Source organism: Panthera uncia, chromosome B4 (genome assembly GCF_023721935.1).
Source record: "Panthera uncia isolate 11264 chromosome B4, Puncia_PCG_1.0, whole genome shotgun sequence".
Lineage (NCBI taxonomy): Eukaryota > Metazoa > Chordata > Mammalia > Carnivora > Felidae > Panthera > Panthera uncia.
The window spans coordinates 36910541-36934710 of NC_064809.1; the positions used below are offsets into that span (position 1 = coordinate 36910541).

General features: G+C 45.1%; 1 protein-coding gene across 2 annotated transcripts in view; it reads right to left on the minus strand.

The window, feature by feature from the left end:
• Positions 1–623: 623 nt before the first annotated feature.
• LOC125918716 (maestro heat-like repeat-containing protein family member 1) overlaps positions 624–24170 on the minus strand; it is a 93419-nt gene continuing 69872 nt past the window's right edge. Inside the window, exons 26-41 of one of the 2 annotated variants that reach the window (XM_049624871.1) lie at positions 23159–23263; positions 22361–22496; positions 21809–21906; positions 21102–21251; positions 19847–20001; positions 19467–19602; positions 18664–18857; positions 17648–17785; positions 17345–17462; positions 16783–16923; positions 16244–16417; positions 12375–12533; positions 11862–11988; positions 10024–10125; positions 8157–8222; positions 624–2298 (exon numbers count right to left, since the gene is read on the minus strand). In XM_049624871.1, coding sequence (XP_049480828.1) covers positions 1970–2298; positions 8157–8222; positions 10024–10125; positions 11862–11988; positions 12375–12533; positions 16244–16417; positions 16783–16923; positions 17345–17462; positions 17648–17785; positions 18664–18857; positions 19467–19602; positions 19847–20001; positions 21102–21251; positions 21809–21906; positions 22361–22496; positions 23159–23263 — 2328 coding nt within the window. In that variant the 3' untranslated portion in view covers positions 624–1969. Of the gene's footprint in view, positions 2299–8156; positions 8223–10023; positions 10126–11861; positions 11989–12374; positions 12534–16243; positions 16418–16782; positions 16946–17344; positions 17463–17647; positions 17786–18663; positions 18858–19466; positions 19603–19846; positions 20002–21101; positions 21252–21808; positions 21907–22360; positions 22497–23158; positions 23264–24170 lie in introns of those variants that run through there. The other variant, XM_049624872.1, reaches the window with a different exon arrangement.

Below are 24170 nucleotides of genomic sequence, written 5' to 3' on the forward strand. Positions count from 1 at the left end.
GTAAGTTTGATATTCTCATTTTTAAATAGGAGGAAAACAGTTTTAGAAAGATTTTATCTAAAAGTTCATAAAATTCAGAAGCAATCAAAACCATTCTCATCATGGTTAACTTCAAAGAAATTAATTTAATCAATTTGACCAGAGTGGGAACTAGTTCTTTGGTCTTTCCACATCTTTCAAACTTCAAAGAACCAAGTTCCAATACCTAACTGGCATGACCTTTGTCAAAAAAAAACAAAAAAAAAATCATTGCCCTCTTACTTTGTGCCTGGCAAACCGCTAAGCACTTCATATTCATTACCCTCTTTAATCCCTACAGCAATGTTGAAAGTTTAAGTAAATCCATCAAGATTGGGTTTTGCCGGTGACAGAAAACTCAAATAGCATTGGGTAAGACAGATAAAATTTTACCTCTAACCCTCCAACCCCCCAGATAAAGTCTGAAGGTATCCAAACTGGTAAACAGCTCTACCATCATAACTGGCCTAGGTTTTTTCTATCCTTGTGTTCTGCCATCTTCAGTAGATCACTTCCTCCTGATGATCTGTGATAGCTATTTAGCTCCAACCATCATGCCTACGTTCCAGTCACCAGGGAGACATGACAAAGATGGATGGGCCCCTGCCCTTGAAGAACATGTCTTGGAAGTCAGATATGCTACTTTCTCTTCCACCCACCTGGGTGGGTCAGACCTAGCAGCAAGGCAGGTTAGGAAACATATTCCTTTTTCTAGGCAACCAAACACACAGTTAAAAAAAAAAAGAAGGGGAGAAAAAATACTGGAGGATCCACAGGCAGTATTATCAAGGCCATTTCTAGATGAGACGTCAGACGCACAGCAGTGAAGTGCAGAGCTCTGAGGTAGGATAAAAGAACCAGTCACTAATAATGGTTATGTGGGAGAGGGAGCAAGGATTCAAGTCTGAGTTTTAGAGTGATTTTTAAGTGTTGTTTTCTAAGTTATTTTGAGAGAGAGAAAGAGCATGAGCAGGAGAGAGGTAGAGAGAGAGAAGGATAGAGAGAATCCCAAGCAGGATCTGCACTGTCAGCACATAGCCCGATGCAGGGCTCGAACCCATGAAACTGTGAGATCATGACCTGAGCCCAAATCAAGAGCCAGATGTTTAAGTGACTGAGCCACTCAGGCACCCCAAGTGTGTGTGTGTGTGTGTGTGTGTGTGTGTTTTAATTTAAGTAATCTCTTCACCCGACATGGGGCTTGAATTCACAACTCCAAGGTCAAGAGTCACATGCGCTTCCAACTGAGCCAGCCAGGCACCCCTAGAGTGATTTTTAAAAACAAATTAGAATGGACTCAAACTTATCCCCACAAGAATGTCACTTACTCTGTTGCAATCTGATGTGCTTTTTTAAGTGAGAGAGGTGGGGCTGGTGTTACTGCCACTCCACTGTTTACACCCACAGCCTACCTTTTTCTGTTCCAACCTGAAATCTGAATGTGCCCATGTAAGTGTGTCAGTCCTGGGAATTTCATCCAAGGTGTGAGGCGGTGGGGGGAAAAAGATCAGAAACCAGAGGGTGTGCTGTTCCACCATCCTACTCCTCCTCACTCTCGTCATTTGGAATTTTACCTGAAGGTTGAAGGAGATACAAAGCTGTCCCTGTCACTCAGGTTTACCCCCAATCCCCCAAAACTAGGATGAAAGTCACCTTGTCTTAGGACGAGAAAATAAGTTTTATTGACAAATGTATATGCTGATAGCCAACAATCCCCTAGGGAGAGACACATACTGTGCCTTCTAGGATCAAAACCGCCTCCTTGGGTTTAATCCCAGGTAGCCCGTCCAGTTGGAAAAAGGTAGGAGAGCTACTGTGAATCAAAGTACTGCTTATCTGGACAACAAATGGAAAAGGCTTCAGTCCCAGAGCAGTTAGGTGCAACTTATTTAGGGGCAGGTCCAGCTTCTGTAGGTGGACTTTCAGATGTTGGGACCTGTGACCATATTGATTATTTATCTGAATTGCCTATTATGAGTGGAGTAGTTTTCACCCTCCTATTGTGCCAGTTGCACAAGGAATTTAGAGGGCCTCGAAGCCAATTCCAGATATTCTTTTTCTGATTGTCATCATCATCTCTTTCCTGTTTGACAGTCTTAAACAGTCGCTTCTTTCTTTCTGAGGTTTTCATGCCAGTGACTTTGAAGATGTTATTGCTCAGCTGGCTCATCCTGGAAGCAGAGATAGACTCGGGATTAAGATATTCATCAAGGTTTTTCAGGGTAGTAGTGACCAAAGACTGGATAGATTCCACAGGATCATTCCTCAGGCTTCCAATAGCTGAAACCAGAAAGGAGGTCAACTCAGATTCTCAATCTCCAAGGATGCCATTTTTTTCCACCCCACATGCCAGGTTATTATTCTATAACTTCATTTAGAATAATTTTTGTCACCATAAAAGTAATAGTTCTTTTACTGTAGAAAAAATGTTTAAATAGAAATCATTTTTTTAAAGGAAAGAAAGAAAAATCACTCACCCCTCGCCCAGAGATAAGACTGTTAATATTTTCGTTCCTATCTTTGCAGTATATATTTTTTAAGTAATCTCTGTGCCCAACATGGGGCTCACACTTATGACCAAGAGATCAAGAGTTGCACGCTGTGCTGACTAAGCCAGCCAGTCACGCCGGTAGTATTTTTTTAGATACCGAATATGGACACTTCTTTTTACAAAAATAAGATTTACATTTTTTTCTTCCCACAAAATATTCTGCTATACACCGTAATATCCAATCACATGATTCTATCATAATTTCTTTGATGAACTCTCTTATTAGTGAGTAATTAGGTCGTTTGCAATTTTTCACTGTTATAAACAATAACTATTAATTCTTTCAACAGCTGTTACTGAGCGCTTACTATCCGCTCAGGTGCTAGGGATACAGTGGTGAACAAGAAAGATTCCCCACCCTCAAGAACTTAACATTCTAGTGGAGGAAAGACAAAAACAAACAAGCAAATGTAAATGAAGTATGAGGAAGGGAATTAACAGAGTAATGGCAGTGAATACCTGGGAAGGAGCTCTTTAGATAGGCCAGTCAGGGAATGCCACTCTGAGAAGGCAACATTTGAGCTGAGAAGTAAGAAGCTACATGAAGAGAAAGGGCAGAAGCACTCCCGAAGGTTAAAGGTTGGGATGGGGGCTTCTATTCACAATGTAGAAAGTAGCCAGTGTGGCTGCACCTTCTAGTGGGGGGGGATGGTGCTATAGGCTAAGGGTGGAGAGACAGTCAGAAACCAGATCAGTCAGGGCCTCGTGGCCAAAGGTAAGGGACCAGACTTCAACCTGAAGAACAATGGAAAATCACTGAAGGGTTTTAAGCAAGGGGCGACATGATTCAATGTACATGTTTCAAAGAGAATCTGGCTTCTGTGTAGAGAAGAGACAGGGGTGGGGGTTGTTAAAATGGTCCAGTTAGGGAATGGCCTACAGGGGGGCTTAGATCCAGGTGGGAACAGAGGGATGGAGACTGGAAATTACTTAGCATGCAAAGAATAAAGAGAACAGGACAGGTGTTGGCTCAAAAGGGCCTTCAAGCCCATCAAAATCTACTGCTTCAGGTTCATCTCATTTGTACTTAGCACAGGTGGAAGAACTGGGCTCAAGCTACACAGTAAATACATAAATCCTGTGAAGAGCCATCTCGTGATCACAAGGTTTGTTAGGCACTAGATATGAGTGTAAATGTAACCGGAATTACTTTTGTTGGGGAAAAAAGTCCCTCCTGTCTACATCATTTAGGCAGTCTTTCTGAGAGGCTCGCTGGGATGAGGAAGGCAGTTCTCTGGTATGCTGAGGAGTCTAGGGTATTCATTCTAGGTGTACCTTCCCTGACATGCTCCAGTCACTGGGAATAGGGCTCTACTACCCAGTAGAGACCTCAGTTGTAAAAAAAATGAGGAGAAGGCAATAGAGGTACAAAACATTAGGGTCAGAAGCCAGGGTTAGAGCCCTAATGGGACAGATGCTGCTACCTGGTCACTGGGGGGCAGGAGAAGGCATGGCTACTCTTAACAGCAGCTAACAAACTCATTCTTCCTTGACCAGAACTCCGAGCACCCTCTCTGCCAACTGCTTCCGGCACCCTGCCCCGCCTCAGTCCAGAAGACTAAGCCAACTCAACACAAAGGTTCTGTGGGACACGTCTGTGCCCAGCAAAGCACAGGTCTTTACATGCATCTGTATCTGATACTTAAACAACGTTTAAGATCAGCACTATTATCCTCATGATACTGATGAAGAAACTGAGGCACAGAGACAGTAACTCGCTCAAGTTCACACGGCTCATTATTGAGAGAGCCAGTATTCGAAACTGGGCTAGCCGACATTGGAGCCTGTGTTTTTCATTACACATTGACTTGGAAGAAAAGACCCTTAAAAGTCATTTACCTCACCACTTTTTACTCTAGATAAAGAGCAGTGAATAAGCCAGAAAGGAAACAGAAACTTGTCTTTCTGCAGTGCCTGCTAGGCATTTCCTCTGAAAGATGAGCCACCATCCCTTTATTTATTTATTTATTTTCTACATTTATTTATTTTTGAGAGACAGAAAAAGACAGAGTGCAAGCAGGGGAGGGGCAGAGAGAGAGGGAGACATAGAGTCAGAAGCAGGCTCCGGGCTCTGAGCTGTCAGCACAGAGCCCGACACGGGGCTTGAACCCATGAACCGTGAGACCATGACCTGAGCTGAAGTCAGACGCTTAACCGACTGAGCCACCCCGGCACCCCATTGCCACCATCCCTTTAAAAGCAGCATATCCAGAGTATTAGCTCAAAGCAGGTGCCAGGAAGGTAAGTGGGCTCCAACCAGAAGGCAGGTCCCTGAGGACAAGCATGTGCAGCACTAGAACAGTGACAACAGCAAAGCTGTGGTACTCGTGTCAGGCCGTTCTGACACGCACACCCACTCTTATGTACACAAGGACCCGCACACAGGGGCAGGGCTGTAAAAGCCAACATTCTCTCCATCTTGTCTCTGCATCAAAGGAAGCAAACTGTGGCATGGAAGAATTCAAACATCATTTCCATTCGGCACTGGAATGAATCACACAGGCACCACTTAGCACAAGCACCCTGAATCCTTCCCACCCCACCCCCCACCTTGGAGGAGTTGAGAACTGTGTTTCGTGAAGTATCCCTACCACCCACAGCAAAGTCCTAAATCCTTACCATGGCCGAAAAGGCTGGCAGGATTCTGGCCCCACTGCTGTTCTCTGAGCTCATCTCCTGTTCTTCCTTTTGCTCACTCCACATGAACACGCTGACTTCTTGTTCCTCCTTGAACATGCCAGGTGCTCTTCCCTCAGCTACTCAGATGGTTCACTCCCTCACTTCCTCCAGGTCTCCGCTCCAATGCCTCTTATCGGTGGGGGCACCCCTGCCCCGCCCTCTGACCCTTGGATCCCTGGTCCTGCCTCACCTTCTCCATAGTGCCTATCTAACACATATGTACTTGGTTAGGGCTCCTCCCCTACCCCGCTGGAAGGGGTGCTGTAGCAGGGTGGGGACATCAGTTTTGTTCGCTGCAATTTCCCAGGGCTTAGAAGAATACCTGGTAGACAGCAGGTCTTTAATAATTAAGAAACTAATTTAATTGAGAGCAAGCGCAGAAGTACCTCCTATAGCAAACATAGGTATGGCTATTTTAGGGACCAAAGGATTTTGCAGGGGAGGTAAAATTTCTCTTCTGATATACGTTGGGAATCTCAGCTCTTCTTCCTCCACACCCCAACTCCTATTCCCTCTTTTTCAGGACTTTGATGAAATTAAAGGACAATGGAGTGAGCATTCATTAGTGCAAAGGTCCCTGAATTTGGAGGTACCTGGGTGGCTCAGTCAGTTAAGCGTCTGACTTTGGCTCAGGTCATGATCTCACAGCTCATGGGATTGAGCCCTGCATGGAGCTCCATGCTGACAGCGTGAAGCCTGCTTCAGATTCTCTCTCACTCTCCCTCTCTCTCTACCCCTCCATTTCTCTCTCTCAAAATAAATAAATAAACTTAAAAAAAAAAAAAAGTTCCCTGAATTGGAATTCTAGCTCTGGCTCTCCCAGTAATTCACTTCTATGATCATGGACAAATACCTCTGAAATTAGGAGGGTTAGAGACTGGGACTAGGAAACACTTCTCTGAAGTACCCCTAACTTCAGAGGCAGAAGAGAATAAATGCGTAGCCTCAAGGGTCTGGATGAATTACCTCAAATCTCATATACTCCACAAATCTTTAGAACCTCTTTATCTTAAAAATTCATGTATAATTTGTATTCTACTCCAAAACATGTTATTATTAAAACAGTTGTTTAATGTTTTAATTTTTAAAAGAGTTTCATTTAGAAATATATACTAAAATATTTATAGATGAATAATATGAAGTCTGAGGTTTGGCTCAGAATAAGCTGGCAGAGAGGGGTGTATGTAGAGAAACAGAGGAAACAAGGTAACCATGAATTGATACTTGTTGAAGCTGGGGGACAGGGTTGGAGGGTTTATTATACTATTTGCTAGATTTTTTTTTAATGTTTAGCTATTTTTGAGAGAGCAGGTGGGGAAAGGGCAGAGAGAGAGGGGGGGGGACAGAGGATCAAAAGCCGGCTCCATGCAGGGTTCAAACTCACAAACTGTGAGATTATGACCTAAGCCAAAGTCAGATGCTTAACCAACAGAGCCACTCAGGTGCCCCTATTTGCTATGCTAAAAACTAAAAGAAAAATCTTAAATTAGCTGGAGAAAAGGGATAGATTAACCTGCAAAGGAACAAAAATTAATGACAGCAGGCTCCTTTTAGCAGCAAATAAAGCCAGAAGACAGTAGTATATCTTCAAAGTGCTGAGAAATAAACTGTTGGTCTTGAATTGTGTCACTATTAGGGGCACCTGGCTGGCTAAATCAGGGGAGTATGTGGCTCTTGATCTCCGGGTTGTGGGTTCGAGTCGCACATTGGATATAGAGATTACTTTTAAAAAATAAAATTGTTAATTAAAAAAAAATTGTGCCACTAGTAAAGCTACCTTGCAAGAATGGTGATAAGAAAAAGTCATTACAAACAAGCAAAATCCAAGAGAGCATAACATCAAGATACTAGCACTAAAGAAACTTCTAAAAAGTGTACTTCAGGATGAAAAAAAATGAAGGATGGTTAGAGATAGAGAAAGGAATGGAGAGCATATAACGCTGCAGTAAGCCCTCACTGTTTGTATAATGTAACAACAAGAATCATAGTATCTAAGTTCTGGGTTATAAAAAAAAAAAAAGAACTAAAATATTCAGTAACAAAAGCCTGTAAATTGGGAGGGGTGGTAATTGGAACTCATGTCAACACAGGAAGGAAGGTTAAAATGTTTTACTCTAAACCCTGTTAAGCTCAATATGCATGATAAAAGCCTACTTTCTGGTATCCAGCCCAGAGAAACACTTACACCTGTATACAAGGAGACATATGTGTATACACACACACATACACACACAGACACACACACACACATATATCTGTTGCAGGAAGTTATATATATATGTATATATGTATGTATACATATATATAACATTGTATATCCTATAATATATTACAGTATATATTATATGTTACATAACATATATATTCTATGTGTACACAGCAAAAGCATACAAGACTACATAACAAACAGGGGAAGAGGGTAGAGGAGCCAGACTTGAGCGTGAATAGAAATTTACCCCCCAAAAAAGAACTTTACCCTTATCAATAATGTTCCCATTTTTTTTTTTGCAAACAGACTACATTCATGCATTTCTTCTGTAAATAAAAATTAACTTTAAAATATTTTTACTGCAATAAAAAAGAGCACAAAACTGCAAGTTCTTTAGGGGACAGGGGGTGTCTCCCTTGAACACCACTGTAGCATCAGCAACTGACAGCACATGATAAATTTTGAGGGACTAGAACATTTTGGTTAGCCTTGTTTTTCTCTAAGCAGCAACACAATGGATAACTTGTTTTCTTCCTCCTACTTCTCCCCATTTTCTCCTTGTCCATATAACATTTATAGTGGTAAAGACATACTTTATTTAAAGTAACAAAACATGTCCTTAAGGGATTCCCCCTCTTCCTTTCTGTCTTGCCCCATGCCTTGTGGTACCCAGAACCCAGGTACAAGGCCCGGACTCACCATTCTGTAACAGCTCCACATCATCCTCGTGAATTCGTTTCATGGTTAACCTCTTAATTGTTAATCCTAAGGATAGGACAGATGTAAAGTCCTTTCAGAATTCCAGACCTTTGGGCCACCCTTTCCCACCCTCTAGCGAACAAGGAAGTGTGTAAACCAGTTCTAGCAAGAAATGTTTCTCCAAGATTCCCTGTGGCCCACGTGTCAGTGTTCTAGTGAAAGAGCAATCTCAGAGCAGCTGTGACCCAGGAAAATGTTGTTGGCAGATGACAAGTAGGGCATGAATCCAGGGTGTCAAACTCCATGGGGTTCCCACACCAATTGGAAAATGAACAAAGGGCATGAGGCAACTAACTAATCTGCAAAAATAAAATATGCATTGTCAGTAAACATAGGAAAAATGTTTAATCTCACTACTGGTAAAAAAAAAAAATAATCAGAACAACAGCAAGCTACTCTTTTCACCTATCAAATTGGTAATGAACGTTAAAGTACTACCCAGGGTTAGCAAATATCTGTAACATGGATACATACATGCAGTACTGGTAACAATGGGAAATGATTGCAACTTTTTAGACGGCAGTTTAAGCACCAAAATCCTTAAAATTGTGCCTACCCTTTGGGCCCAGCAATTCTACTTATTAAGAAATTTGTCTTGGGGCGCCTGGACGGCTCAGTCCATTGAGCATCCAACTTCAGCTCAGATCATGATCTCACACTTCTTGGGTTTGAGCCCCGTGTCCTGCTCTGTGCTGACAGCTCAGAGCCTGAAGCCTGCTTCAGATTCTGTGTCTCCCTCTCTTTCTTCCTGCCCCTCACCTGCTCGTGCTTTCTCTCTCTCAAAAACAAACATTAAGAAAAAAAATTTTTTGAAGAAATTTATCTTAAAATAATCATGGTGGCATGTAGAGATTTAAGCACTGTCTCTCTGCTTATAAAAACAAAAGATGACACAGTCTCAATATTCAAAAATAAGAACTGGTTAAATAGTTTCATAAATCTACCTGTAAAATGGAATTAATATTATGCAGTGATTTAAAAAAAATGTTGAAGGGTATGTAATGGCATGTATTTGTGATAGGCAAGAGAAAAAACAGTATACCAAACTTCATGGTTTTTAAAATGGCTGTGTGTGTGTGTGTGTGTGTGTGTGTGTAGTATATTCTTAGGGGAAAATTCTAGAATGTTAGCAGTGGTTAAATCCAAATGGTAGAATTTCTGGCATTATTTATCTTCTTCTTTTTTGCCAATCTGAATTTTTTTAAGTTTTCTAACACAAACACACACTGTACTGCTATTATAATTTGAAACAAAAATATTTTTGAAAATCCATGGGGTTCCAATGGAAGCAATAGTTGTTTCCTTTTCAAACATGTATGGTTCTTTTCCCCACAAAGCAGAGTGCAGTCAGTGTGGGTGGACCCACACAGAGTGGGGCAAAGGCACAGAGCCTTCTCTTCTTCCTCCAGCCTTTCTAACATGGATTTCTTTTCATGATTATTTATTTATTTTGAGAGAGAGAGAGCTGGTGAACTGTGGAGAGGAAGAGAGAGAGGGAGAGAGAGAATCCCAAGCAGGTTCTGTTCTGTCAGTACAGAGCCAGCATGAGGCTCTATCTCACAAAGAGTGAGATCAGGGCCTGAGCCGAAATCAAGATTCAGATGCTCAACTGACTGAGCCACCCAGGTGCCCCTCTAACATGGACTTTGAGCCTGGGTCACAGGACAGCCTCTCTAATCAGGTCAGAGCTAGGAAAGGAAGTGACCTGTTTCACAGTACCATGGTTCTGGCTTAGCCCTTGTGGAAGGTCAAGGAGGGTCCCTTGCTGAAGACAAGAGGGAAGAGCTGCCAGGAGGAAGCATCTTACCTATGAAGTTGATGGCAGCTTCCCGTAGGAAGGACTGAGGGCTCGTCAGGAAGTCGAAGCTCTGGGACAGAAACTCCCCCACAAGCTGTATTTTTTTTGTGCCTACCTGCGGAGCCAAAGAGGGGTGGTGCTGACCAGGAGCTGGGGGGCGCGGTGCCTGGGAGCACCACTAGAGGTCCCCTCACCCCCCTCACCCTGTCCACAAGCAGCACTGTTCTGTCTTCAGTCAGCTGAGAGAGCTTCAATCTGGAACCTCAGAGATCCCTACCCCAGTGACAGGGCAGACTTTAGCAGGAAGTTCATAAAGAGGATTTTGCTGCTTCATACCAACATGATAAGGGGAAACACAACTGGTGTGGAGCCAGGAGACCCAGGGCTGAATACTGACTCTGACACTGCCTCCAGTTTTCTTTTCTTTTCTTTTCTTTTTTTTTTAAATAGAACTTGTTGGCCAGTTGGCTAACGTACAGTATGTAGTGTGCTCTTGGTTTTGGGGGTAGATTCCCGTGATTCATCCCTTACATACAACACCCAGTGCTCATCCCAACAAGTGCCCTCCTCAATGCCCATCACCAACTTTCCCCTCTTCCCGACCCCCCCCCCCAATCAACCCTCAGTTTGTCCTCTGTATTTAAGAGTCTCTTATGGTTTGCCTCCCTCCCTCTCTGTTTTAAACTATTTTTTCCCCTTCCCTTCCCCCATGGTCTTCTGTTAAGTTTCTCAAGTTCCACATATGAATGAAAACATATGGTATCTGTCTTTCTCTGACTAACTTATTTCACTTAGCATAATACCCTCCAGTTCCATCCATGTTGTTGCAAATGGCCCGATTTCATTCTTTCTCATTGCCAAGTAGTATTCCATTGTATTATACCCCAACTTCTTTATCCATTCATCAGTTGATGGACATTTGGGCTCTTTCCATGATTTGGCTATTGTTGAAAGTGCTGCTATAAACATTGGGGTACATGTGCCCCTATGCATCACCACTCCTGTATCCCTTGGGTAAATTCCTAGCAGTGCTATTGCTGGGTCATAGGGTAGATCTATTTTTAACTTTTTGAGGAATCTCCACACTCTTTTCCAAAGTGGCTGCAACATCACTCATCATCAGGGAAATACAAATCAAAACCACATTGAGATACCACCTCACACCAGTCAGAGTGGCTAAAATTAACTCAGGAAACAACAGATGCTGGTGAGGATGTAGAGAAATGGGAACCCTCTTGGTGGGAATGCAAACTGGCTTCGGCTTTCTGATCTTTAAGAGTGGATATATAAGACCTGCCCATCCTTCACAGAATTGCAAGGCTCCAGTGGGATAATGGATATAAAAGTGCTTTGTAAACCTAAAGTGGTCTACCTATATAAGGCAATAAGCACCCAAGTCCATAATATTAAAATTACTAATGTTAATTCCTAATCTACTTGCTTAGCCCTTAAATATTTACTTTTCAACAAGGATTCCTGACCTCGTCCCTATTCTTGACTTCGTAGGAGCCACAGACCCTAACACCATGACCACTAAAGCCCTGATGACTCCTGCCTGCATCTCTTCCTGCCAAGTGTCACCAGAAAACCTCTGCCCCATTGCCATCTACTACCCTCACATGACCTCCCTAGCCTCTGAAAGCAGACACTGGGATGTTAAGAGAATCAAATATGAAGAACCAAGGACTGGCCTCCCAAATGTGTGTTCTCAGATTTTGCTGATGGTAAAGAATGAGAATTGAGGAAGAAAGAATGTATCTTCTGTCAGCCCTCCCCTCCTTAGCCTCTTAGCCTGCCTTTGGGTTCCTGACATGAGTATTGTGGCCTGGCTTCTCAGAGACTCTCACTCACCAGGTACTTGCACGTTTCTTCCAATACCTGGATGTGATCACTGAGGGTGGTGTGCTGGAATGTCTGTGTGAGTGATGACCAGCCAATCACCTTAGTCCATTCAGTCAGGGCCCCTCCACAGGCCTACGGGATGGAGAGAAGGGGATCCCCAAAGCCTCACTCCTATGGCTCTGCGGAGCCAGGGCAGGAGGCTAAGTGGAAGACCATGAAGGTAGCCCCCAGGGGGCTCAGTTGAGGGTTTGGAGCTGGAATCAGGTAAAACGTGGGACCTTGTTCAGGACATGGGACATAAATAGCTTCAGGGAACAGAACCATATCAGGATGAGATCAACAGCATCCAAAAGAGAGGGTAAAAGTGCTCAGAGCCAGCCCCGAGGATGACACCAAAGATGTGGACAGGAAATGTACAGCCAAGGCTGGGCTCATGAAATAGAGTCAAAGGGAAGGGGGCTCTGCTCTAGCAAAAAAAAGGAGGGGTGGGAATCTGCCAGGACAAAGGTCGCCAGTACCTTGACTACCTCGGTGTTATTATCCTGAATGCTAAGCAGCAGCGGGACTAGAAAACTGTAGATCTCTCTTCGGGTGATGGCTCCCGGCTTGAATTTGTGAACTCGATGCAGCATATGGCCCAGGGCAGAGGTGGCCGAGATCTTCACCAGGTCCCTCTCCTGCCACGAAGAGCAAAACGGAGATGGGCAGCTGTGCTTTCCCTCTGGCCCTGCCTGGCCTGGCTCCCTACTCCCATGTCTCATTTCCACGTCCAAAGTACCCTGATAGCACTGTGTTTACCATGTAAAGGCAACACGGTTTGTGTATCTGAGTAATTCTCTTTAGAGTCCAGAGCTAGTAAGTCCCTCTGTTAAGGCACAGGCTTAGAGAAGCCAAGATCATAGTTTCAGTTCTTCCCTGGGTCACAATGACAGCTTAATTTCTCTTCTAAGGATTTAGCTAAGGATTTGGCTAAAATTTTAGCCAAATTTTTAAAAATACCTATAGCTATCCTAGTTATACTGTGAATAAAATTGTTTAAATCAATATTAGCCTGTACTAATTAACAACGGTCATAAACAGCTAAACTGTACACTTTCAAGAGTATATTCTATGTTAATTGAACAAATGCTTATTGGGTAGCTCTCAGGAGCTAGGCATAGCACCAAATAACAGAGATGTGGTGGGACAAGACAGATAGTCCCTGAACTTGTAGGATTTGGGAAGCAGACATTTTAACAAAATAGATATACATGTTGTTATTTTTTGCACAGTGAACATAATAACAAAACAGATGATTCAGTGTTAGTACTTTAACTAAAAAGTATCACAGGCAGTTTGGCTCAAGATCAGTGATTGAGTACTGCTTCACTTATCCCTTCCTGCCCCAAATCCCTGAAAGAAATAGTAGAGACACGTCTCTTTAAATCCATAATGGTTCTGAAATAGTAGATGGGATCCCCCCTGACAGAGGACTAGAATATCCCTGAAAGACACACAGCAGACAGGATTGGAATTAAAGTTGAAACCACAGTCCAAAGTGTGGGCAAGAACAGATTGCTGGAGGAGGTGGGCATGTTCTGGGAATGCTCCAAGCTTAACAGCTCTGAATGTGAGGAGCAGAAGCGATGCTGGGCAACTGACAGGTGGTCATTTGGAGAGGGGTAGTCCAGGGGCACAGCACAGTGTCTCCTTCCGTGCTGCCCTCCCAGTATCCTCCTTGCTAAATAGCAAGCAGGAGGGAGACATACCACCCCCACAGAGCAGGGAGTGTGCTATCTCGACCAGAGAGAGGGGATGGGGCCCTGTGAGTCTGGCAACACCCAGGAAGAACAGGGAATCCCACAAAGACTGGCTATTGGTGCATCCTACTGTCCACATATCCCTGGACACGTCCCACAGTTACTGAAGCCAGGCTGCAGTCATAGGTATTTCACAGAGGGCTGGCCAAGAGTCAGTAGTGTAAACTTTCCAGAACTCACCACCAAGACTCACCAAATGTTCAGGAAAATCAGGACCACAAGAGAAACAAACAAAAACCTGCACCACCCGAGGATACAATTAATAATACAATGTAGGGGCGCCTGGGTGGCTCAGTCGGTTGGGCGTCCGACTTCGGCTCAGGTCACGATTTCACTGTCCGTGAGTTCGAGCCCCGCGTCGGGCTCTGTGCTGACTGCTCAGAGCCTGGAGCCTGTTTCAGATTCTGTGTCTCCCTCTCTCTCTGCTCCTCCCCCGTTCATGCTCTGTCTCTCTCTGTCTCAAAAATAAATAGATGTTAAAAAAAAATACAATGTAAACAAAACCTTAGAGAAAGTATAGTTGAATCATCCAGAAGATTTTGTAATATCTATCTATATCTATAGATATAGATAGATATATGACATTTTTTAAAGTCCAAACTTTGAAATTATAAATAAATGAGTAAATAAATACAGGTAAAAGTAAAGTAGTGTCTCTATAGAATAATGTAATAGCTATTCAGATACCACACCATCAACTAGAAGAGAAAAATAAAGAGGAAGGACCTGCTTCATAAAAAAATATTAAATAAAAATTCAATAGGTGGGTTGGATAGCAGAATAACCACAGCTAAAGTGTGAGTTAGTAAGAGGAGAATCAGCCCAGAAATTCTTCCAAGGTGGACAAAGAGATGGGAAATATGAAAGAAAAATGAAGAAACACGGAGAATAAATCTAAAGAAATTGCAAACGACAGAACAGAAAGAAGAGAAAAAAAGAGGATATAGCAATAAAATAATAGAAGAAAATTTTACAAATGGTAAAACAACAGAGATTTGCCTAAGTTCCTCTGGCTAGGTGAATCGTAAAAGCAGCACCAGGAACCCAGAACCTATGACCCGAGGGTCAGTGTTCTTTTCATTCTGGCAGGTTGTCATTGTGTACATGATAACCGTTTACTATTTCTTGATTAGACCATAAATCTCAACTTTCCATTCTAGCAATATGGGAGAAAAGATAACCTGATAACCTTATCACTATAAATGCCTTTAAATGCTAGATAATAAATACCCCCAAAATTAAAAAAAAATTTTTTAATGTTTATTTATTTTTCACAGAGAGAGAGAGAGAGAGAGAGAGCATGAGTGGGGGAGGGGCAGAGAGAGAGGGAGACCCAGAATTCAAAGCAGCCTCCAGGCTCTGAGCTGTCAGCACAGAGCCCAATGTGGGGCTCGAACTCAGGAACTGCGAGATCATGACCTGAGCTGAAGTCAGACGCTCAACTGACTGAGCCACCCAGGTGCCCCTACCCCCCTAAATTTTTTTAATGTATAGCTAAGCTTTAAGGAAGTAAGAGAGATTCCCAGAAGCCAAAGATGAAGAGGTTCCTGACGCTCCAGCTACTGTGGGGGTAGGAGGATGCCACCAGTCTCAATAGCTGAGGGGCACATCTGTTCATACCAGCTGGTCTCCCTGGCTGGCCCACAAGGAAACCAGAAACTGGGAAGCAAGCACCCTGGGCAGACAGCTCCAAGAGAAGCCCTCTACTTAATGCATGAAGTTTCTTTTTCTTCCCTTGATTCTGTCATGTCACAGTTCCAAAACAAGCCCCATGGGAGTCTATAGGAGCCAAAACTCTGAGAGAGGGGAAGCTTACTCTCCATCTGAAGGAGCTGAGACCCCAAGAGGATGGATAAGCCCCCATTGCTTTATTTCCTCTGCCATCATGCCACTTGGCCCCGTTGTGGGCACATAGAGGTGCCTGGCACTGCAGAGTAACTAAAGTACCAGCTTTCTTGTGAGACAACTGGAAAAAGGGAGCCCCAAAGAACTGTAAAACCAGGGAGGTCACAGAGAGGGAGGAGCTAGGGAGAGTGACCCTATAAAGTTGTTTATGAACTCCTGTGTTCACTCCATGCATAGATCTGACCCTAAACCACATACCATAGACTTTGAAAACTGAACTACAGGACAGACAACAGTCCAGGTCCCAGGCTGAGATGTGAAATGGATTGGTATTGGTGTAGGCAGTTCAGATTCCTGAGCCTTTGAGTCCTTTTGACAAGGTTCCTAGCATTCTAGGGTTCCTGTGTTATCTGGGAGAAGGGTAGAGTTGTGACTTGTCTCCCCACACTTCACTCCAGAACCAATTTCATAGCAGGGTGCCATTTTTTTTTCCTTCAGTGGCTCTTGGTGAGAGAATGGGTAGATAACTGTGTGCTAGGTCTGTCTGTAATGGAGAATGCACTGGGGACAACCCTATGCATGGCTTCAGGTAGCCAAGTATCCTTTTTGCTACCCTTTGGTGACTTCAGCCTTCTTCCACAGTCCCACAGCCCTGCCCCAGTACCCTCCGCTCAGTTTCCAGGGCTCATCCTCAGTCCCAGCCCATACTGTTTCCAACTGATCCTAGGAACTTTGGCCCGTACATCATTGATGAGTGGACGCAGCTGCTTGGAGATGCTGCAAAATACCACCTTGGTGTTCTGTTGCTTCCCAAAGCAGATGATGTTCCGTAGGCTCTTTACTGCCTGCATTGTCACTCGTGCCTCATTCTTCAGGAAGTCTCGCAAGAATGGAACCTGGCTCTTCAGAGATTCTGACTATTTGGAAGAAGGCAGAGATCACTCACCACCTGAGGATCCTGCAACACCCTAGGGACAGGATTTTTAGAAAACAGTGCCTAAGAAGAACAGACATGGGGAATCTGAGGGCCAGATGTGCCCAGGAAGTAGAAGGCTGGTGTTCACAGGGTTTAGGAGGTCTGATGGCCAGTCTATGTAAGTCTACAAACTGGACGTTGTGCTGTCCTTGGATGAGAGGTTGGGGAATGTACTATGCCCTGGATAACTAAGAGAACCAAGAGGTAAGTCCAATTCTTCAGGGAGAAGAAGAATTGGGCTGAAGAGGTAAGCCCAATTCTTCAGGGAGTAACACTCAATTCCCATTTGGTCCTCCCCACTCTTACTTGTCCTGGGTGCAATGCGAGGTTACTGATTCCACGGAGCCCAACTTCTTTCATAATGATGTTGGGCTCGTTGGTCCACTTGATTAGATTGCCCAAAAAGTCTTGCCCCACAGTCTGAGCCACTGATCGGTGCCAGAGCAGCTGTGGGTATGAGGAGACACAGCTATGGATGGAGAAAAAGTTATAAGTACCCAGTACTCCCTCAGTCCTCCCTCAGATCCCATACTCAGGTAATGTGTGGGTCCAGTTGAGCACAGTGGTAGCTCTGTATACACGGGGTGGAGACTAAGTTTAGGAGGTAGAGGATAATGCTGAAAAGGTTTGAAGTTTGAGTCAGGTGCTAGGATCCATGGATCATTCTGGAGCACAAGCCGCTGGCCCCCTCCTCAGGCTTTCCTGCCTCCTTTAACCAGGCACCTGAAGTGCCAGAGAAGGGACCCCACTTTAAATGACTTAAGATTATCCTTTCTCTTTCTGGGGCTAGTTATTTAACATTTCTGTTAAATGTTCCTCAGCCCAGGATATGAATGGCTCAGGCTGTGGACCTTTCCCCACGCTTCACCTGTGCATAGAAAGTCCTGGCCAGAATCCTCCTGTGATAGTTGGAGCTATAGAGGATGTTCCTGATGAGGTTGAGGATTCGATGCAGGATGGCAGGTTCACAGTTCTTCACAATGCCACTGGGGTGGGACACAGGAAGCCAAGAGTTGCTGGCGGGGGTGGGGGGGGGGGAGGTGGCAAGGGACCAGCATGCATGGAACAGGGAAGACACAAAGGCAGGAGACCAAAGGATTGGGAGGTGGGGAAGGGGCCACTAAAGGCTGGCACTAGAGCAGTACCAGGGTTACTGGGGAAATAGCCTCACCTTGTCAGGTCCATGATCCCTATGTAGTAACACTTGGGGCTGGACAGAAGGTCCCAGCAGTGATGCTGATTTGCATAGACCACCACTCCTTCATATGCAGCTGCCACGAACACCAGCTTCACTACCTCCAAGGCACAACTGAAGGTCACCACCATTGAGTGTGTGAAAAGAAAGGGAGAGAAGGATGAACAAGGCATTATGCCCCGGTCTGCATCCTGTGCTTGCAAACCAGGAGACAGTTTCCTGCTTGGGTAGCTGGGTTCTCCTTTCCTGCTGACAAGAATCAATGGCTCTGTGAAAGCCATTTCCAAATGCCCATCCACTCCCTCAACTCTGGCCCTCATCTAACCACAGAGTCCTATGAAAGAGACTATAGAGATATCTGAGTGCTATGGTTTTCCAATTCTGCTCTCTGGGGCACAGAATGGGGTTAGGATATCTCTTCAACTCCACACCCACCTAATCAGTATGTGGTTTTATTTGGTTTTGGTTTTATTTGTTCTCATTTTATATAAGATTCCATATGGATAGAATGTCCTGAGGTTTAAAAGAAAAAAAAAAAAGCATGACAACCACGTATTTAGGAGTCCAGCCCCCATTTTTGAGATGAGAAAACAGAACTCCCAGTTGTGACTTGTGCAAGACAGCAAAGCTAGTGACAAAGCCAAGTCAAAGGTCATCCAGATTCAAATGCCACAACAGCATGGAGAGAATGACAAAGATGCGGGCTTGCCCTACCACCTACCATCTAGTTGAATCTCTTCATGGGCAGTTATGAATATGGACATGAACTACTGAGTGAATCAGCTGAAGAATGCATACAAGAAGATGATAAATGAGAAGCTTGAAAATATGTGAGAATATTCTAGCACATGTGACCACAGTACGCACACCCGTGTTCTGTCTCCGCTCTTCTGTTCTCTTCCTTGGCATTCCTAGGGGGCGAGCATCCAGTTGTCCAGGGCCCTCTGGAATGGACTAGTCCCAGCTGTCCGTCACAAGGCTGTTGGGCTTACCTAGTAGGATCAAAGGGCTTGCTTTTGCGGCCTGGGCCCTCCTCCCTGTTGTAGACCACCATCTTCTGGGGGACGTTTTGTTCAATCACCCAGTAGAGATGATGCAGTATAGCCAGCAACAGCCGGGGGTAGAGCTCCTGGACAGCCTCCTGGCACAGGGACCCTGACAGCATCTCACACAAAGCACATGTCACCTGGCAGATGGTGGATGAAGACATAAAATGGTCCCACAGCCCCACACACGGAGTCCCACACCCTGCCCTCCCTATCACTGCCCAAAGGGCACAGCTCACTCTGACTCAGGCTTATAAGAAGCATCTAAGAACTGAAAGCCCACCACTCTTCCCTAGGAAAATAAGGGGGCCACACACAGGCAATCTGCTTTCTCTTCACTCTCTTGACATCAGAAACAAAATTGGAAGCAACTCTAACATTTTTAGGAGAAAAGGATTTGGGGAATACTTTGTCCATCCCTGGCAACCAAACCTCTTCTGCCTCTAACCCCCATGCCACACCCCAGGCCCTGGGAAAAGGAGTACCAGCCCCAGAATCAGGAGACAGAGAAAGCTGCTTAGCTTTAAACATCAGTTTCCTTGTCCATAAAATGGGATCAATCCCTGCTCTCTCTGCAACATGCAGTTCTTAGATACACAGGTACCAAGAGGAGGTACAAGTGTAAATTGAATGTACAGTATTAGTGATTGCTCCTCTAAGACCTGCTCCCACCCTGCAGCTCTTGACCTTCAGCTCTGCCCCCAAGTCCCAGAACAGGAAGTCCTCGGCTCCCCTGCCCCCATGCTGACCGCCACAGGCTGGAAGGCCATCTCCCTAGATTCCTCTCTGGAGTGGAGCTTTTCCAGGATGCCTATGAGCAGCTGCAGGACGCTGATTGTGGTCTCTCGCCGGGTGCCAAATGCCTTCCAAAGGGCCAGATTGGTTCTGCGGGACCCAGGGGCAGCTATGTCACAGGCCCTGGTGACCAAGCTCCTAGGATTAGTCTGGTCTTGGGCCTTTGAAGGGCCAGTTCTCAGGGTCTAGACTTGGCCAGAGAACGCAGACAGGAAGTGTGATTGGTGTCAAAGAGAAAGCATCCCAATGCATTGATTTTTGGGCTGGGCTTGGGCTGAGGCAGGGGATGGTGTACTGGGCTGGAGACTGTGTTCCCGGGCCATGAGAGGGATACCTGTCCCAAGGCAGGGTCTTGTTGAGCAGCATGGGCACAACCCTGTGGGTGTTGTTGCCAGCCAGCAAGCACATGGCCCGCATTGTCTCCTCCTTCGTGTTGGGCTCCAGCTGTAAGTTGAGCCGTCCCACAATCCCCTCCACAATTTCTTCAATCTATAGGGAAGAGCCAAAAGAGTCTCAGCAAGTGTTTCCTTGCTACCTTCCCCCTTCCTTCCTACCTACCAACTCCCTGACTCAAGGGGCTACTTGCAATCCTGCCAGTGACTCTTAAGGCAGAATTCTAGGGTGCCAGAGGCTGGACCAGCAGGGGTGACAAAAGGAACTCCAGAAGCTGGCACCGATGTCCACTAGGACAGATGTCTGCCCGCAGCCCAAAGTCCAGAGAGTTACTCCAAGGTTACTCAGGAGACACAAAAGGCTCTAGGAGGGAGACAAAAGCCCTATACACCCTTCAGGGCTTCTTCTCCCCACTGAGATCAATTTGAAATCCCTGAAACTGCAGGAACAGTTGGCATTGGATGTGGGGGTACCATAGACTCTCATCTGGCCCTTAGATTCCTAGTTTATGGCCCGCTGCCAAGTCCATTTTATTATAATACCTCAAGGACACCCTCAGAAGTATCCTTCCATTTCTGGCACCTAGGCCAGGCAAGCCACATAAATGAGTGAAGGCAATAGGTGTCAGGAGATTCAGAGATAGGAAGGTCTAGAGAGCCCGTGCCATATATAAAAGGGACAGTGGCCAAAGAATTGCCCTATGTGACCTCATTTAAAAGTTTTTCTCAGTGAGGCAGGAAATGTGGATTTTTAGGCAAAACCTTCCTGTTTGTACACATTATCCTGAAAGAAAATGTACTCAAAGGTCAGTCATTCCATGAGCTTGCTAGTTTGCAATCCACAACCTTACCTTCACAGAAATCTAAGCCCCCTGACCCCCCCCCTCCCTGGGAATCAGAGTGAATCCCCCCTTCAGTGCTTCCTTGTGCTTCAGCCACTAGGCCCTGCAGCTGCCCACACCACTGCTTGTGGTTGTCTTTCTCTGAAGAACCAGCCCTGAGCTCAGAATTACAGACGTCTGAGCTCAGTGGGACCACAGAGTAAATCCAGCCCAAGCCTACATGTTAGAGGTGAGTGAATTAAGGCCTACGAGGAAAGGGACTTCCCAAGGCCCTTCAGCTGGTTTGAAATAGAGCCAGTAGAGAGCCCAGGCTCCTGGCATGCATGACAGAGCTCCCACCACAGCACCACACTACCTTTATCATATCTCTGCCCCGTTCTTTCATGACAGCACTCATCAGCTGGGCTGCTGCCAGAGACACCGTGGCCTTGCTGTCAGTCAGACCCTCCATGGCCGTCAGCACCAGGTGGGTGAGCTGCATCTCGGTGAAGTACTCTGCAAATGCCTGTAAGGGTGGCATCAGGCCGCCTGCACCCAGGGCCTCCTGTTTGAGGTAGCCTGTGCCATCCTTCCTGGTTGGGGTAGGAGGAGAGACCTTTTCTTGAAAACATGATGTGCTTTTGTCCTAGGCCTGTGCTGTCTGCCTAGCTCCTAGAAGACTCTTTCACTGGGAACAGAGTCTTTGGGAATGGGAGGGAGAAAACACTGACCTCAGATGCACCGAGGGGCTCACAGGTCAGGGGCAGAGTGCTGGGAAAGAAGGGCTGAGACCAAGATCCTTAATGACATGTGTTTGAGGCATGGGCTGAGTCTACAAAAAGCATCATTAGTGTGAAGCAAATGCTTCTGGGGTGACAGGTAAGAAAGAAGGATTAGGACCCATGATGCTTAAGAGGGAGCATACTGTAGCATGTTGAAAAATTTCCCCAAAGTAAAAGTTCACAATCAGCAATGGAATGGGAAAGGGGATGGGATAAAGGAGTCCCACCGCAGGAGTCTATAATATGATGTAGGTTAGAGGCCCAGGCTCTTCCCAGTTTGTCTCTGGCCCTGCCCTCTCACCTTGGCAATCTCAAAGGTGTTGTTATAGAACACGTTGGCGCTATAGACTTCACTCTTGCCCTCTTCTTCCCATAAGCCCTGTTTTTTCCTTTGCATCTCTGAAACAAAGACACCCGACCCCACCCCTCAGACACTCGAAAGGTGTCTTAGGTTCCCCTTAGGTTCCCATCTGCCCAACCCAAATCACCTACTGCACTAAATCAGCTTGGGGAGATGTATATCCCATGGGGAAGGGGAATGGGCTGTAAGATAAGGAAAGGTGAGAGCTAATGTCAAAGGAACCCCCATGTTGCCTGCCTCAGAGCAGAGACAGAATAAGGTCAGAGTATGGTGCTCAGCCAGAGGGGGAGAAACTAATTCAAAAGAACTGTTCCCTGAGTAGCTATTTTGTCCCAAGAGGGTATAGGTAGATGTCTAGGGGCAGGTTCCTCATTGGAAATGAGGTTGCTCAGGTAACTTCCTAGCTCTCACTCTTCCAGAACAGTATGTGGGTGGATGGCCAAACCTAAATGGGAGGGCAGAGCAGAAGTGAAAAGAGGAGATTCTCCCTACGCTTTTGCAGCAGGAGGATACGGTAGAGGTTGTAGACTGCCTGTGAAGACAGGAAGCAGATGTTGTCCACTGGGTCCTGGCAGCGCATGGCCAGCAGCCTTACCAACCACCCCAACCGAGAGAACTTGATCTCCACCTGGAGAGGAGAGCAGGAAGTCACAAGTTATCCCAGCCATTCCCTTAGGCTGAGTTAAAACGAGAGGAGGCGGGGATTCAGGAGAGATATGAAAGGAAAGACTGGGTGAGGTTAACGGGAATGAAATTAGACAGGTGGGTTGTAGCTATTAAAAACTTGTGGGATCATAGTTTTGGAATGACCTTACACTGTCCCTCTTCTTTGCCCCTTGATATTGCACTCATTGTTCAGGCCTAGCTCAAATGTCTCCTCCTCTATGAAGCTTTCCCTTCACTTACACTTCATTTGTGTTTTGATCTTTCATTCCTCCTAGATTTGGTTTGTACTTTCATAATCACCTTCTATTTAAGTTTGTTCTATGCATGCTTCTCTCCCCAGTGGACTATAAGATCCATGAAAATAGAAAAACTGTCTTGGTCATCTATGTATCCACTGTAACGCTTAGCATGGTGCCTGGTGAGTATTCAGCAACTGTTTGTTGAGATAGCTGGAATCAAACTGAACCAAGTGAAATGGAATTGAATTGGTGGTAGGGAAAAAGACAAAGGGAGGAAAGAGAGAAGGTGGGGTGAGGGTGAGTAATTGAGGCTAGGTAATATGTGACCAAGTTTGACATAAGGGTAGAGATGAGGGCCCACGCTCCAGGGCAGGCTCCTGCTCACTCCAAAGTTGTTCCATTTTGCAGTGAAGCCAAGAATACGGGCAGCACACCACATGGCCCGTTCCCTCTCATTGTCGTTCTGGGAATTCAGCCATATGTTCAGATGCTAGAGGAAGAAGAGAATGAAGGGAGAGACCTGTTAAGCTGTATTCTGGAGGGTAGAAATGTAACCTGAACCTGGCTTCTGCACAGGATCAGGACAAGACTTCTGAGAACAGGACTTCTTTTGCTGTCAGGCAGGTTATATGTGGCTCTGGCACCAGAAGCCCTCATACCTCCAGCCCCCAATTTACCTTATCTAAGTGCTAGAAACACCCTCATTTAACACCTCCTTTTTTAAAAAAATTAAATCAGTGGCTCTCAAATTATATTGACTATTATTCATTTCAATGGGGGTCAGTGTCTCCCAGGGTCCCCCAATAATGTTTTCCCAGTCTTCAATAGAAAGAGAACTTGGTAGTAACAAAAAAGAGTCACTATATTCACAGATTCCTAGCTGAATTATGTATAAACCTGCTTGAGAAATATAATTATGGATGATTCCTATTTGAAACATAATATGTCAGTGTATCACTATTGGTAAATTATGGACCCAAAATACCACCAATCCAAAGATGCATTGTCAATCTACAATAATCAATCTGATATTAATGGAACTAAACAAACAGCAATTTATAACTGAAAAAAAGAAGGGTAACAGATGAAAAATCTACAAGCAATGGAAGAGAATACTGATGCTGCAGTGATAAGAAAACAACATTCTTCTTGAAGATTGGAAGAATTCTAGTGGGAGATCTGCAAGTCTTCCTTGCAGCCAGACTCTGATGAAATAGCCCCGTGCCAAGACTGTGGTCTCTAAATACCATTTTTCACTAAGAGGAATCATTGGTCATTGAAGAAACAGTTTATCCCAGGAATGAGACAGGAAATATACAAGATAATATACTGGAGAGCAAGGAAGCCATGAAAGACTATTGGCGTTATATTAGAGGGATTCAGGAGCTAACCTGAAG